We start from the raw sequence: 17,475 nt of genomic DNA, 5'->3' as shown, positions 1-17,475 counted from the left end.
ACTCTTTTGGATTTTTCTAATTTATAAAATGTGGGAGTGGCCAGCCTGCAAAGAAAAAAGACGTTTTTTGAAGTATTAAATGGCCCGTAACTAAAACATGCAGTGTCCTAATTCCCGGCATTAATATACGTTTTGTTCAAAATCTTAATCTGAGTGCATAGATATGCAATTCACATATGTCAATTTTTACATTGCTCCACAGCGCCCCCTTGAAATTTTTAATGGTACGTAAAAAAAAATTACTTTGTCACAAACATTTGAAATTTGGCATGGACATCCCTATTGCTATACTGAACAAAAAATTCAATTACACCATACCTCTATTTTTAAAGGTGTTGCCATGGCAACGTCTGACATTTCTCATTGAAATACATGGGTTTTGGTTAAATAGGATTAAAAACTGTGTCATAGACCATTGAAATTTGGTACACATATTCCTCTCATCATACTGAACAAAAAAGCCAATGAAGACATACCTCTATTTCCAACCGTGTGGGCGTGACAATGTCATAAATGGTCTCTTTGGAATGAATGCAGTAGTATTATTCAGTCGCTGATTTTGGGGGGAGCAGCGATGTAAGCGGGAACGAAAGGCAGGATCTCCGCGGTGGCGTGTACCCCGCGGTCGCAAGGGGTGGCGAGGGCCTTCATCACTGCTTGCAGTTTTAATTATTATTATTTTTATTCTTTATTATTTTGGTGGCCGGATTGAAGTCACTTTTGACCCCCTGAACGTTAACGAAAAGTCAATTTTATTGGACCCAAAATTCAAGGTTGGTGAAAAATTTATTATTTTGATGTTCAAAAAAATTAATGTTTCAAAATGACTCAATAGCGCCACCTCAAAATTTGAAATACATTGCGGCAATGAGAGACCTTTTTCATCGTAGACAAATGAAATTTGGTACAAACATAGAACATGTCAAGACAAGTACAAAATTATATTATGACCCCACCCTAAACCCTACAGGAAGTCGGCCATTATGGGCGGAACCCCATTTTTCCAAAATATTACCTCTCACATTTGAATTTTTTACGCCTCGAATTTTCATTCGAGACACACGAAAATTGGTCAAAATGAACTACACGCATGTGGGATTATAAGCAATTCTTTTGAAATTTTCTAAGTAATAAAATGTGGGTGTGGCCAGCCTGCAGAGAAAAAAGCCATTTTGTAAAGTTTTTAATTGCATGTAACTCACACAGTTAGTGTCCTACATTCCGGCATGAATATACTTTTTTATTCAAACTGTTGATCTGAACACATAGATATACAATATACACAGGTCAGACAATAAATTGCTCCACAGCGCCCCCTTGAACTTTTGAATTGGACCAAAAAAATTACTTTGACATAAACATTTGAAATTTGGCATGGACATCCCTATTGCTATACTGAACAAAAAAGTCAATGAGAATATACCTCTATTTTCAAAGGTGTTGCCATGGCAACATCTGGCATTTCTCATTGAAATACATGGGTTTTGGACAACTGGGATGAAAAATTATTACTTTGTCGTAGACCATTGAAATTTGGTACACATATTCCTCATATTATACGGAACAAAAAAGCCAATGAGAACATACCTCTATTTTAAACTATGTTGCCGTGGTAACATAATAAATGTGTCATTGAAATGAATGGGGTTCAGAGTACTGGACCTTGTTGTAGACTAAATAGATGCTCTACACTCATCAAAATATGGCCTAAAATTCAAGATTGGCAAAAAATGTTGTATTTTGATGTTCACAAAAATTAACGTATCCAAAAGTTTTAATTAGGCCCGAGCCTGGGACTCCGTCCCGGCGAGGGACTCATTAAAACCGCGTCCGGAGCCTGGAAAATGGCAAAAATCAAGTAGTAAACACGCCCCGACATGGCAGTGAGTGGTGTCAAAAATTAGAACTCGACGAATCGGCAAAAAATTTTCTATTTTGATGTTCAAAAAAATTAACGTATCAAAATGACTCAATAGCGCCACCTCAAAATTTGAAATACATTACGGCAATGACAGACCTTTTTCATCGTAGACAAATGAAATTTGGTACAAACATAGAACATGTCAAGACAAGTAAAAAATTATATTATGACCCCACCCTAAACCCTACAGGAAGTCGGCCATTGTGGGCGGAACCCCATTTTTTCAAAATTTTACCTCTCACATTTGGATTTTTTGCGCCTCAGATTTTCATTCAAAAAATTTGCAAATTGGTCAAAATGAACTAGACCCATGTGGGATTATAAGGAACTGTCTTGGATTTTTCTACAACATAAAATGTGGGTGTGGCCAGCCTGCAAAAAAAAAAGCAATATTTTGAAGTGTTAAAGTGAGCATAACTCACACATGCAGTGTCCTATTTCCCGGCATATACACTTTGTTTAAAATCTTGATCTACACGAAATGATATACAATTTACATATGTCACAATTTTTTTTACTCCACAGCGCCCCCTTGAACTTTTGAATCGGTCCAAAAAAATTAATTTGACGTAAACATTTGAAATTGGGCATGGACATTTGGCTTGGCAACCTGAACAAAAAAGTCAATAAGAACATACCTCTAATTTCAAAAGTGTTGCCATGGCAATGTCTGACATTTCTCATTGAAATACATGGGTTTTGGTTAACTGGGATGAAAAATATTTACTGTGTCATAGACCATTCAAATTTGGTACACATATTCCTCTCATAATACTGAATAAAAAAGCCAATGAAGACATACCTCTATTTCAACCGTTCAGGCGTGACAATGTCATAAATGCTCTCATTGGAATGAATGGGGTAGTATTACTCAGTCGCTGATTTTGGGGGGAGGGGCGATGTAAGCAGGAACGAAAGGCAGGATCTCCGCGGTGGCGTGTACCCGGCGGTCGCAAGGGGTGGCGAGGGCCTTTATCACTGCTTGCAGTTTTAATTATTATTATTTTTATTCTTTATTATTTTGGTGGCCGGATTGAAGTCACTTTTGACCCCCTGAACGTTAACGAAAAGTCAATTTTATTGGACCCAAAATTCAAGGTTGGTGAAAAATTTATTATTTTGATGTTCAAAAAAATTAATGTTTCAAAATGACTCAATAGCGCCACCTCAAAATTTGAAATACATTGCGGCAATGAGAGACCTTTTTCATCGTAGACAAATGAAATTTGGTACAAACATAGTACATGTCAAGACAAGTAAAAAATTTTAATATGACCCCCCCCTAAATCCTACAGGAAGTCGGCCATTATGGGCGGAACCCCATTTTTCCAAAATTTTACCTCTCACATTTGAATTTTTTACGCCTCGAATTTTCATTCGAGACACACGAAAATTGGTCAAAATGAACTACACCCATGTGGGATTATAAGCAACTCTTTTGAAATTTTCTAAGTAATAAAATGTGGGTGTGGCCAGCCTGCAGAAAAAAAAGCCATTTTGTAAAGTTTTTAATTGCATGTAACTCACACAGTTAGTGTCCTACATTCCGGCATTAATATACTTTTTTATTCAAACTGTTGATCTGAACACATAGATATACAATTTACACAGGTCAGACAATAAATTGCTCCACAGCGCCCCCTTGAACTTTTGAATTGGACCAAAAAAATTACTTTGACATAAACATTTGAAATTTGGCAAGGACATCCCTATTGCTATACTGAACAAAAAAGTCAATGACACTATACCTCTATTTTCAAAGGTATTGCCATGGCAACGTCTGACATTTCTCTTTGAAATACATGGGTTTTGGATAACTGGGATGAAAAATTATTACTTTGTCATAGACCATTGAAATTTGGTACACATATTCCTCTCATCATACGGAACAAAAAAGCCAAGAAGAACATACCTCTATTTTCAACTATGTTACCGTGGTAGCGCCACCTAAAAAAATGTGGCAATGAGAGACCTTTTTCATCGTAGACAAATGAAATTTGGGACAAACATAGAACATGTCAAGACAAGTAAAAAATTATATTATGACCCCTCCCTAAACCCTACAAGAAGTCGGCCATTGTGGGCGGAACCCCATTTTTTCAAAATTTTACCTCTCACATTTGATTTTTTATGCCGTGGATTTTCATTCAAGAAACTTGCAAAATGGTCACAATTTACTAGACCCAAGTGGGATTATAGGGAACTCTTTTGGAATTTTCTAATTTATAAAATGTGGGTGTGGCCAGCCTGCAAAGAAAAAAGAAGTTTTTTGAAATATTAAATGGCCCGTAACTAAAACATGCAGTGTCCTAATTCCCGGCATTAATATAGGTTTTGTTCAAAATCTTAATCTGAGTGCATAGATATGCAATTCACATATGTCAAATATTACAGTGCTCCACAGCGCCCCCTTGAAATTTTAAATGGTACGTTAAAAAAATGTACTTTGTCACAAACATTTGAATTTTGGCATTGATATCCCCATTCCAATACTGAACAAAAAAGTCAATGACACCATACCTCTATTTTTAAAGGTGTTACCATGGCAACGTCTGACATTTCTCATTGAAATACATGGTGGAGGGGTTTGAGCACCCGAATGATCCTGGGAGCTATGTTGTCGGGGGCTTCATGCCCCTGGTAGGGTCACCCATGGCAAACAGGTCCTCGGAGACGGGTCTGACTAAGAGCGGTTCAGAAGCCCATCATGAATAGAGAAACAACGAGGCCAGTTACGTCGCCCGGACTGGCGTTACCGGGGCCCCACCCTGAAGCCAGGCCTGGGGTGGGTGCTCGGCAGCGAGCGCCTGGTGGCAGGGCCTTTCCCCACGGGGCCCGGTCGGGCCCAGCCCGAAGAAACGACGTGGGGCCGTCCTCCCATGGACCCACCACCTGCGGGAGGAGCCATGAGGGGCGGGTGCGGAGAGATCCGGGCGGCAGGACATGGAGACTAGCTCTGGGGACATGGAATGTCACCTCGCTGGGGGGGAAGGAGCCTGAGCTTGTGCGGGAGGTTGAGCGTTACCGGCTAGATATAGTCGGCCTCACCTCCACGCACAGCTTGGGCTCTGGAACCCAACTTCTTGAGAGGGGTTGGACTCTCCATTTCTCTGGCGTTGCCCGCAGGGAGCGGCGGCGAGCTGGTGTGGGCTTGCTCATTGCCCCACAGCTCAGCCGCTGCGTGTTGGGGTTCACTCCGGTGAACGAGAGGGTCGCGTCCCTGCGCCTTCGGGTCGGGGACAGGTCTCTCACTGTTGTGTCGGCCTACGGGCCAAACAGCAGTGCAGAGTACCCGGCCTTCTTGGAGTCCCTGGGAGGGGTACTAGACAGTGCACCAACCGGGGACTCCGTTGTTCTCCTGGGGGACTTCAACACCCATGTGGGTAACGACAGTGACACTTGGAGGGGCGTGATTGGGAGGAACGGCCTCCCCGATCTGAACCCGAGCGGTGTTTTGTTATTGGACTTCTGTGCTAGTCACAGCTTGTCCATAACAAACACCATGTTCGAGCACAAGGGTGTCCATTGGTGCACATGGCACCAGGACACTCTAGGTCGGAGGTCGATGATCGACTTTGTTGTCGTGTCATCTGACCTCCGACCACGTGTCTTGGACACTCGGGTGAAGAGAGGGGATGAGCTGTCAACTGATCACCACCTGGTGGTGAGTTGGATCCGCTGGCGGAGGAGGAAGCCGGACAGACCTGGCAGGCCCAAGCGCATTGTGAGGGTCTGCTGGGAACGTCTGGCGGAGCCCTCTGTCAGGGGGGTCTTCAACTCCCACCTACGGGAGAGCTTCTCCCTGATCCCGGGGGAGGTTGGAGACATGGACTCCGAGTGGGCCATGTTCTCCACCTCTATTGTCGATGCGGCTGCTCGTAGCTGTGGTCGTAAGGTCTGTGGTGCTTGTCGCGGCGGCAATCCCCGAACCCGGTGGTGGACACCGGAAGTAAGGGATGCCGTCAAGCTGAAGAAGGAGTCCCATCGAGCCTTGTTGGCTCGTGGGACTCCTGAGGCAGCTGATGAGTACCGGCGGGCCAAGCGTGCCGCGGCTCGGGCAGTCACAGAGGCAAAAACTCGGGGTTGGGAGGAGTTCGGGGAGGCCATGAAGGAGGACTATCGGACGGCCTCAAAGAGATTCTGGCAAACCGTCCGACGCCTCAGGAGGGGAAAGCAGTGCTTCACCAACACTGTTTACAGTGCGGGTGGAGAGCTGCTGACTTCGACTGGGGATGTTGTCGGGCGGTGGAAGGAATACTTTGAGGATCTCCTCAATCCCACTGTCACGTCTTCCGAGGAGGAAGCAGAAACTGGGGACCCAGAGGGGCTCGTCCATCACCCTGGCTGAAGTCACTGAGGTGGTTGGCAAGCTCCTCGGTGGCAAGGCTCCGGGGGTGGACGAGATCCGTCCTGAGTACCTCAAGTCTCTGGATGTTGTGGGACTGTCTTGGCTGACACGTCTCTGCAACATCGCGTGGCGGTCGGGGACGGTACCTGTGGAATGGCAGACCGGGGTGGTGGTCCCTCTGTATAAGAAGGGGGACCGGAGGGTGTGTTCCAATTACAGGGGAATCACACTCCTCAGCCTTCCCGGTAAGGTCTATTCCAGGGTACTGGAGAGGAGAATCCGACCGATAGTCGAACCTCGGATTCAGGAGGAGCAGTGTGGTTTTCGTCCTGGTCGTGGAACACTGGACCAGCTCTATACTCTCCATCGGGTCCTCGAGGGCTCATGGGAGTATGCCCAACCAGTCCACATGTGTTTTGTGGATCTGGAGAAGGCATTCGACCGTGTCCCTCGTGGTGTCCTTTGGGGGGTGCTCTGGGAGTATGGGGTCCGGGGCTCTTTGCTAAGGGCTGTCCGGTCCCTGTATGACCGGAGCAGGAGCTGTGTTCGCATTGCCGGCAGTAAGTCAGACCTGTTCCCAGTGCATGTTGGACTCCGCCAGGGCTGCCCTTTGTCACCGGTTCTGTTCATTATATTTATGGACAGAATTTCTAGGCGCAGCCAGGGGCTGGAGGGGGCCTGGTTTGGGAACCACAGGATTTCATCTCTGCTGTCTGCATCAATGATGTTGTCCTGATGGCTTCTTCGAGCCAGGACCTGCAGCAGGCACTGGGGCGGTTTGCAGCCGAGTGTGAAGCGGCTGGGATGAGAATCAGCTCCTCCAAATCCGAGGCCATGGTTCTCGACCGGAAAAAGGTGGTTTGCTCTCTCCGGGTGGGTGGTGAGTCTCTGCCCCAAGTGGAGGAGTTCAAGTATCTCGGGGTCTTGTTCACGAGTGAGGGAAGGATGGAGCGGGAGATTGACAGGCGGATCGGTGCAGCGTCTGCAGTGATGCGGTCGCTGTATCGGTCCGTTGTGGTAAAGAAGGAGCTGAGCCGGAAGGCGAAACTCTCGATTTACCGGTCAATCTACGTTCCTACCCTCACCTATGGTCATGAGCTTTGGGCAATGACCGAAAGGACAAGATCGCGGATACAAGCGGCTGAAATGGGCTTCCTCCGCAGAGTGGCCGGGCGCACCCTTAGGGATAGGGTGAGGAGCTTGGTCACACGGGAGGAGCTCGGAGTAGAGCCGCTGCTCCTACACGTTGAGAGGAACCAGCTGAGGTGGCTCGGGCATCTGCTCAGGATGCCTCCTGGACGCCTCCCTAGGGAGGTGTTCTGGGCATGTCCCACCGGGAGGAGGCCCCGGGGAAGACCCAGGGGTGAGGGAAGTCTGGGAGTCCCTGCTTAGACTGCTGCCCCCGCGACCCGGCCCCGGATAAGCGGAAGAAAATGGATGGATGGAAGGATAAAAAATATTTACTCTGTCAGAGACCATTGAAATTTGGTACACATATTCCTCTCATCATACTGAACAAAAAAGCCAATGAAGACAAACTTCTATTTCCAACCGTTCAGGCGTGACAATGTGATAAATGGTCCCATTCGAATGAATGGAGTAGTATTACTCAGTCGCTGATTTTGGGGGGAGGCGCGATGTAATGGGGAACGAAAGGCAGGATCTCCGCGGTGGCGTGTACCCCGCGGTCGCAAGGGGTGGCGAGGGCCTTTATCACTGCTTGCAGTTTTAATTATTATTATTATTTTTATTCTTTATTATTTTGGTGGCCGGATTGAAGTCACTTTTGACCCCCTGAACGTTAACGAAAAGTCAATTTTATTGGACCTAAAATTCAAGGTTGGTGAAAAATTTATTATTTTGATGTTCAAAAAAATTAATGTTTCAAAATGACTCAATAGCGCCACCTCAAAATTTGAAATACATTGCGGCAATGAGAGACCTTTTTCATCGTAGACAAATGAAATTTGGTACAAACATAGAACATGTCAAGACAAGTAAAAAATTATATTATGACCCCACCCTAAACCCTACAGGAAGTCGGCCATTTTGGGCGGAACCCCATTTTTCCCAAATTTTACCTCTCACATTTGATTTTTTTACGCCTCGAATTTTCATTTGAGAAACATGAAAATTGGTCAAAATGAACTACACGCATGTGGGATTATAAGCAACTCTTTTGGAATTTTCTAAGTTATAAAATGTGGGTGTGGCCAGCCTACAAATAAAAAAGCCGTTTTGTAAAGTGTTTAATTGCATGTAACTCACACAGTTAGTGTCCTACGTTCCGGCATGAATATACTTTTTTATTCAAACTGCTGATCTGAACACATAGATATACAATTTACACAGGTCAGACAATAAATTGCTCCACAGCGCCCCCTTGAACGTTTGAATTGGACCAAAAAAATTACATTGACATAAACATTTGAAATTTGGCATGGACAGCCATATTGCTATACTGAACAAAAAAGTCAATGACACCATACCTCTATTTTCAAAGGTGTTGCCATGGCAACGTCTGACATTTCTCAATGAAATACATGGGTTTTGGATAACTGGGATGAAAAATTATTACTTTGTCATAGACCATTGAAATTTGGTACACATATTCCTCTTAACATACTGAACAAAAAAGCCAATAAGAACATACCTCTATTTTCAACTATGTTACCGTGGTAACATAATAAACGTGTCATTGAAATGAATGGGGTTCAGAGTATTGGACTTTGTTGTAGACTAAATAGATGCACTACACTCACCAAACAATGGCCTAAAATTCAAGATTGGCTCATCATACTGAACAAAAAAGCCAATGACAACATACCTCTATCGGCAACTATTATTAGGCCCGAGCCTGGGACTCCGTCCCGGCGAGGGACTCATTAAAACCGCGTCCGGAGCATGGAAAATGGAAAAAATCAAGTAGTAAACACGCCCCGACATGGCAGTGAGTGGTGTCAAAAATTAGAACTCGATGAGCTCTAATTGTCACAAAAGACCCAGAGAAAAAATAACGAAAGACGACTCGGTAGCGCCACCTCAAACTTTGATTTTCATGGGGCCAATGGGAGCCCGACTCGGAAAAAAGTGGACATAAAAATCCGAAACTCACATCAAAAAATAGGATATGTCGGGACATGACAAAAATGATATTATGGCCCTGCCCTAAAATGTACAGGAAGTCGACCATATTGGATCAAACCCGGGAACGACAAAAGTGCACACCCTCGCGTTCAGGACATTTTCTCGCACAATTTTCATCAGAAACACGTCAAATTTGGCCAAATCCCACTAAACCCATGTGTGATTAAAGATTATCACTTACATTTTGATTATGACTTTGGGTGTGGTCAGGGTGAATTTTCAACAAAATCATAATTTTTGCAAAATTTCAAAAAAATATTTCTCTCTCACACATTTTTTGTTGGGAAAAGGCTAATACAGCGTTTATGCACATTTGTGAGCTGAACGCAATGGTATGCAAATCAAGGCACTCTCTCACAAAATGGCTCTCTAGCGCCCTCTTCAAATTTCATTTTCAAAAATTCGTAGAAGACAAGCGATTTGTCGTGGACGTGTGAAAAAATTCACAGGGGCCTTATTTGTGATGGGGCACAATGTGAAAAAGTCACATGACTGTAGCTGTTATGGTTTAGGAGAAAAATAATGGGTGGAAAATGCGTTTCCATTATTAGGCCCGAGCCTGGGACTCCGTCCCGGCGAGGGACTCATTAAAACCGCGTCCGGAGCGTGGAAAATGGCAAAAATCAAGTAGTAAACAAGCCCCGACATGGCAGTGACTGGTGTCAAAAATTAGAACTCCAGGAGCTCTAATTGTCACAAAAGACCCCGAGAAAAAATAACGAAAGACGACTCGCTAGCACCACCTCAAACTTTGATTTTCATGGGGCCAATGGGAGCCCGACTCGGAAAAAAGTCGACGTAAAAATCCGAAACTCACATAAAAAAATAGTACATGTCAGGACATGACAAAAATGATATTATGGCCCCGCCCTAAAATGTACAGGACGCCGGCCATATTGGATCAAACCCGGGAACGACAAAAGTGCACACCCTCACATTCAGGACATTTTCTCGCACAGTTTTCATCAAAAACACATCAAATTTAGCCAAATCCCACTAAACCCATGTGTGATTAAAGATTATCAATTACATTTTGATTATGACTTTGGGTGTGGTCAGGGTGAATTTTCAACAAAATCGCACATTTATGAATATTTTAAAAAAATATTTCTCTTTCACACATTTTTTGTTGGGAAAACGCTAATACAGCGTTTATGCACATTTGTGAGCTGAACGCAATGATATGCAAATCAAGGCACTCTCTCACAAAATGGCTCTCTAGCACCCTCTTCAATTTTCATTTTCAAATATTCGTAGAAGACAAACGCTTTGACGTGGACATGTGAAAAAAAATCACAGGGGCCTTATTTGTGATGGGGCACAATGTGAGAAAGTCACATGACTGTAGCTGTTATGGTTTAGGAGAAAAATAATGGGTGGAAAAAAATTTCCATTATTATTATTATTAGGTCCGAGCCTGGGACTCCGTCCCGGCGAGGGACTCATTAAAACCGCGTCCGGAGCATGGAAAATGGCAAAAATCAAGTAGTAAACACGCCCCGACATGGCAGTGAGTGGTGTCAAAAATTAGAACTCGACGAGCTCTAATTGTCACAAAAGACCCAGAGAAAAAATAACGAAAGACGACTCGCTAGCGCCACCTCAAACTTTGATTTTCATGGGGCCAATGGGAGCCCGACTCGGAAAAAAGTCAACGTAAAAATCTGAAACTCACATAAAAAATAGTACATGTCGGGACATGACAAAAATGATATTATGGCCCCGCCCTACCATGTACAGGAAGTCAACCATATTGGATCAAACCCGTGAACGATAAAAGTGCACACCCTCGCATTGAGCACATTTTCTCGCACAGTTTTCATCAGAAACACGTCAAATTTGGCCAAATCCCACTAAACCCATGTGTGATTAAACACATCAGTTACATTTTTATTATGACTTTGGGTGTGGTCAGGGTGAATTTTCAACAAAATCGCAAATTTATGAATAATAAAAAAAAAAATTTCTCTTTCACACATTTTTTGTTGGGAAAACGCTAATACAGCGTTTATGCACATTTGTGAGCTGAACGCAATGATATGCAAATCAAGGCACTCTCTCACAAAATGGCTCTCTAGCGCCCTCTTCAAATTTCATTTTCAAAAATTTGTTGAAGACAAACGCTTTGACGTGGACGTGTGAAAAAAATCACAGGGGCCTTATTTATGATGGGGCACAATGTGAGATAGTCACATGACTGCAGCTGTTATGGTTTAGGAGAAAAATAATGGGTGGAAAAAAAATTTCCATTATCAGGCCCGAGCCTGGGACTCCGTCCCGGTGAGGGACTCATTAAAACCGCGTCCGAAACCTGGAAAATGGCAAAAATCTAGTGGTAAACACGCCCCGACATGGCAGTGAGTGGTGTCAAAAATTAGAACTCGACGAGCTCTAATTATCACAAAAGACCCCTAGAAAAAATATCGAAAGACAACTCGGTAGCGCCACCTCAAACTTTGATTTTCATGGGGCCAATGGGAGCCCGACTCGGAAAAAACGTCTGACATTTCTCATTGAAATACATGGGTTTTGGATAACTGGGATGAAAAATTATTACTTTGTCATAGACCATTGAAATTTGGTACACATATTCCTCTCAACATACTGAACAAAAAAGCCAATGAGAACATACTTCTATTTTCAACTATGTTACCGCGGTAACATAATAAATGTGTCATTGAAATGAATGGGGTTCAGAGTACTGCACTTTGTTGTAGACTAAATAGATGCTCTACACTCATCAAACTATGGCCTAAAATTCATGATTGGCAAAACAAGTTGTATTTTCATGTGGAAAAAAATTAACGTATCAAAATGGCTCATTAGCGCCACCTCAAAATTTGAAATACATTACGGCAATGAGAGACCTTTTTCATCGTAGACAAATGAAATTTGGTACAAACATAGAACATGTCAAGACAAGAAAAAAATTATATTATGACCCCACCCTAAACCCTACAGGAAGTCGGCCATTGTGGGCGGAACCCCATTTTTCCAAAATTTAACCTCTCACATTTGAATTTTTTACGCCTCAAATTTTCATTCGAGAAACATGAAAATTGGTCAAAATGAACTACACCCATGTGGGATTATAAGCAACTCTTTTGGAATTTTCTAAGTTATAAAATGTGGGTGTGGCCAGCCTGTAAAGAAAAAAGCCATTTTGTAAAGTTTTTAAATGCATGTAACTCACACAGTTAGTGTCCTATGTCCCGGCAGGAATATACTTTTTTTCTAAAATGTTGATCTGAACGCATAGATATAAAATTTACACAGGTCAGACATTATATTGCGCCCCCTTGAAAGTTTGAATTGGACCAAAAGAATTACTTTGACATAAACATTTGAAATTTGGCATGGATATCCCTATTGCTAAACTGAACAAAAAAGATAACACCATACCTCTATTTTCAAAGGTGTTGCCATGGCAACGTCTGACATTTCTCATTGAAATACATGGGTTTTGGACAACTGGGATGAAAATTATTACTTTGTCATAGACCATTGAAATTTGGTACACATATTCCTCTCATCATACGGAAAAAAACAGCCAAAGAGAACATACCTCTATTTTCAACTATGTTACCGTGGTAACATAATAAATGTGTCATTGAAATGAATGGGGTTCAGAGTACTGGACTTTGTTGTAGACTAAATAGATGCTCTACACTCATCAAACTATGGCCTAAAATTCAAGATTGGCAAAACAAATTGTATTTTTATGTGGAAAAAAATTAACGTATCAAAATGACTCAATAGCGCCACCTCAAAATTTGAAATACATTACGGCAATGAGAGACCCTTTTCATCTTATACAAATTAAATTTCGTACAAACATAGAACATGTCAAGACAAGTAGTATTATTATTATTATTATATTATGACCCCACCCTAAACCCTACAGGAAGTCGGCCATTGTGGGCGGAACCCCATTTTTCCAAAATTTTACCTCTCACATTTGGATTTTTTGCGCCTTGGATTTTCATTCAAGAAACTTGCAAATAGTAATGCAGTAGTATTACTCAGTTGCTGATTTTGGGGGGAGGAGCGATGTAAGCGGGAACGAAAGGCAGAATCTCCGTGGTGGCGTGTACCCCGCGGTCGCAAGGGGTGGCGAGGGCCTTTATCACTGCTTGCAGTTTTAATTATTATTATTATTATTATTAGAGCCTGAGCACAAGAAGGGAGAGTCAGCAACTTGTCTGCCTCGCATTAGTGTAAGGTATCATGGGAGGTATCATAAATAGAGTTCAGTGAGCACTAAGTCTTAGGGAAAAATCTGAATGCAACAATGCATATATATATATATATATATATATATATATATATATATATATATATATATATATATATATATATATATATATATATATATATATATATATGAGGGTCATTCAATAAATAAGGTCAATTTTTCGGTATAAGGACTTTTAATACAGTTAGAAGCTTACATTTTTTTTGTTTGTTAGTTTTACTTGTTTTTCACATGGATTTAATTTCTTTTGGGAAAAAAACAACAACAAAACTTTGAGAGTTTTGGCGATTAACAAAGATGGCCAACCAAGAAGCATGCTCCAGGTTGAACAGCGGTCAGTTATCAAGTTTTTTGTTGCTGAAGGTGCAAACCTGTTGAAATTCATAGGAGAATGTCAACTGTGTATGGTTCGATCTCCTCAGGAGACCTCACTTCTGTAGGCCTCCCAGGCCTGCCTTCATCCTCAACACTGCTCCGTCCTTCTTTAAACAATTTAGCCCACTTGTAGACATTTTTTTTGGCTGAAACATGTAGCACCATACACAGTTGACATTCTCCTATGAATATGGGTTTGCACCCTTCAGCAACCAAAAACTTGATAACTGACCGCTGTTCAATCCTGGAGCATGCTTCTTGGTTGGCCATCTTTGTTAATCGCCAAAACTGTCAAAGTTTTTTTTTTTTAATCTACAAAAGAAATTAAATCCATGTGAAAAACAAGTAAAACAAACAAACAAACAAACAAACAAACAAACAAAAAAGTAAGCTTTTAACTGTATTAAAAGTCCTTATACCGAAAAATTCACCTTATTTATTGAATGACCCTTGTATAGCTATGACATAAAACTTCTCTACAGTGATCCCTTGAAAATTTGAATGAAAAAATTTTGTTTGTCATCAACAATTGAAATTTGGCACAGGCATTTTCTTGCCATATTGACAAGAAAACAACAACAACTAAATAAATAAGAGTAGTAACATATAGACACTGATGTTGAGGGAGGGGCATTGTAGGCAGGGATGAGAGGCAAGATTTTCATGGTGACATGTACCTTGAGGTCGCAAAGTGTACTTTTGACCACCTGAACATTGATGAATAGTCTCACATCAGGGTATAGGATCAAGTTGCCTGGCAACAAAAATCAGAAAATGGACATCACAACAAAGCTTGACGCGTAATAATTCAACACTGCAACCACAAACTGGACCCCATCAGGAGTGGGAACATGCACATCTGGGAAAAGATTCATGAAATTCAGAACAGTGATAGAGCTTCATGAGACAGGCCTAAAATTGAATTGGAGATTTGCCCTATGATGCACAGGAAGTTGGCCATATTAGATTGAAATTCTGTTGTCACTTTTACTGCCTATGTATTAAACCTAGCTAGTCCTTGGTTTTTGGCATAAATAAGCTCAGACATAGCATGCCACATCTAGAGATGTAGATTTTTTAAGATTTTTAAAGATTTTTTTATTTGCATACCAGATGAAATATTTTCACAGCTGCGATTAAGAGGTGGTTGTAAGTGCATGACGTGCACATGGTGACGAAGGCCATCATTGCTGTTGCTGTTTGTAATTTGCCAAATATATGGAACCAAGAATATTACACATCATCATTCTTAAAACTAGCTATATCTATTTTTTAGATATTAGTTGGGTAAATGGATGCAGGTCTGGCCATTTTTACACATTGAATGTTTTTTTTTTGTATAAGAAAACATGAAAAAAAACTGCAATACATTTTCTTTTATACATTGTAGAGAAGCATTGCCTTAAATGTCTTGACAAATTGGTTTTAGAGCCTGTTTAGCAATACTGTGAAGGTTAGCCTTAACAATGTGAACATTCAGGAGGGGTTGTCCCCATGTCATCTGAAGAAAGCCAAACTCATGTTCTTCTACACGCGCTACCCCAGCTCCAACACACTGAAGACCTACTTCCCTGATGTTAAGGTTAGTGAGGCTAAAATACAAAATAGTGATATTGATGTGTTTAATATGGTGCTTTTCCAGTTGCTCAACATCATTGTTACTAATTTGTGTATTTACTAAATTCATACAGCCACAGCTTCCCTGGTGGGAGCGTGGCTCATGCACCTTCAAAATTAATACTGGAAATGCAGAGTTTAACCATTGACTTTTGGGCTTAAGAGCAAAGCTTATATATAAGTTGGAGAGCAAACCTTCTAACCTCTGAGCCAAATTTGCCATGTTTTTTTTTTTTTTTTAATATGCATTCACATATCTAACGTTGTGCTTTTGTGTTTGCTCCATGATTGCCATGCCTAGCAATTGTAACAATAGCTAAGAATATTACTATACTACCACCACTAGAGCCATAAAAATTAACTACAGCTACAAATAATAACACAAGTCTTTTGCCATTTGCGCAAGTGCAAACACTACAATTCAACTACTACTTCTACTCTATATATCATACATCACTACCATACTAATGATAGTCGTTTTGTTTCTGCAACTACTACCACGACAAGTCCTACTCATTATGAGTGATGATAATGCACAGTTAGAGTTGCTCAGCCTTGGTGTGCTTTGTGTGCTCTGTGCAGTTCAGTCGCTGTGTGACCTCACAGATGATCAAGTGGTTCAGTAACTTCAGAGAATTCTTCTACATTCAGATGGAGCGCTTTGCCCGGCAGGCTGTACAAGAGGCGCTAACACAGTAAGTTCAGCTTTGTTAAGTTTCAGCTATTACTACTGCTAGTACTGATGATGAAGTATGGATTTCTGCAACATATAACTGGACTGAAGGATATTTAAACAGTGCATTACCACAAAGTTTGCCCGAACCCCAAAAGCCTAATGTTAACATTATTTAATAAGATAACATTGTAATGTCAGCAACATCCATCCATCCATCCATCCATTTTCTTCTGCTTATCCGGGGCCAGGTCGCGGGGGCAGCTGTCTAAGCAGGGGCTCCCAAACTTCCCTCACCATAGACACGTCCTCCAGCTCCTCTGGTGGGATCCCAAGGCGTTCCCAGGCCAGCCGAGAGACATAGTCCCTCCAGCGTGTCCTGGGTCTTCCCTGGGGCCTCCTCCCGGTGGGACATGCCCAGAACACCTCCCTAGGGAGGCGTCCAGGAGGCATCCTGAGCAGATGCCCGAGCCACCTCAACTGGTTCCTCTCAACGTGTAGGAGCAGCGGCTCTACTCCGAGCTCCTCCAGTGTGACTGAGCTCCTCACCCTATCCCTAAGGGTGCGCCCAGCCACTCTGCGGAGGAAACCCATTTCGGCTGCTTGTATCCGCGACCTTGTCCTTTCGGTCATTACCCAGAGCTCATGACCATAGGTGAGGGTAGGAACGTAGATTGACCGGTAAATCGAGAGCTTCGCCTTCCGGCTCAGCTCCTTCTTCACCACAACGGACCGATACAGCGACCGCATCACTGCAGACGCTGCACCGATCCGCCTGTCAATCTCCCGCTCCATCCTTCCCTCACTCGTGAACAAGACCCCGAGATACTTGAACTCCTCCACTTGGGGCAGAGACTCACCACCCACCCGGAGAGGGCAAACCACCTTTTTCCGGTCGAGAACCATGGCCTCGGATTTGGAGGAGCTGATTCTCATCCCAGCGGCTTCACACTCGGCTACAAACCGCCCCAGTGCCTGCTGCAGGTCCTGACTCGATGAAGCCATCAGGACAACATCATCCGCAAATAGCAGAGATGAAATCCTGTGGTTCCCGAACCAGACCCCCTCCGGCCCCTGGCTGCGCCTAGAAATTCTGTCCATAAATATAATGAACAGAACCGGTGACAAAGGGCAGCCCT

General features: G+C 42.7%; 1 protein-coding gene across 1 annotated transcript in view; it reads left to right on the top strand.

The window, feature by feature from the left end:
- Positions 1-15,214: 15,214 nt before the first annotated feature.
- Positions 15,215-17,475, top strand: part of tmem179ba (transmembrane protein 179Ba) — a 30,896-nt gene continuing 28,635 nt past the window's right edge. Inside the window, exons 1-3 of the mRNA XM_055228886.1 lie at positions 15,215-15,244; positions 15,476-15,628; positions 16,246-16,358. Coding sequence (XP_055084861.1) covers positions 15,215-15,244; positions 15,476-15,628; positions 16,246-16,358 — 296 coding nt within the window. The remainder of the gene's footprint in view (positions 15,245-15,475; positions 15,629-16,245; positions 16,359-17,475) is intronic.

Source organism: Periophthalmus magnuspinnatus, chromosome 18 (assembly GCF_009829125.3).
Source record: "Periophthalmus magnuspinnatus isolate fPerMag1 chromosome 18, fPerMag1.2.pri, whole genome shotgun sequence".
Lineage (NCBI taxonomy): Eukaryota > Metazoa > Chordata > Actinopteri > Gobiiformes > Gobiidae > Periophthalmus > Periophthalmus magnuspinnatus.
This window is presented reverse-complemented; position numbering and strand designations above follow the sequence as displayed.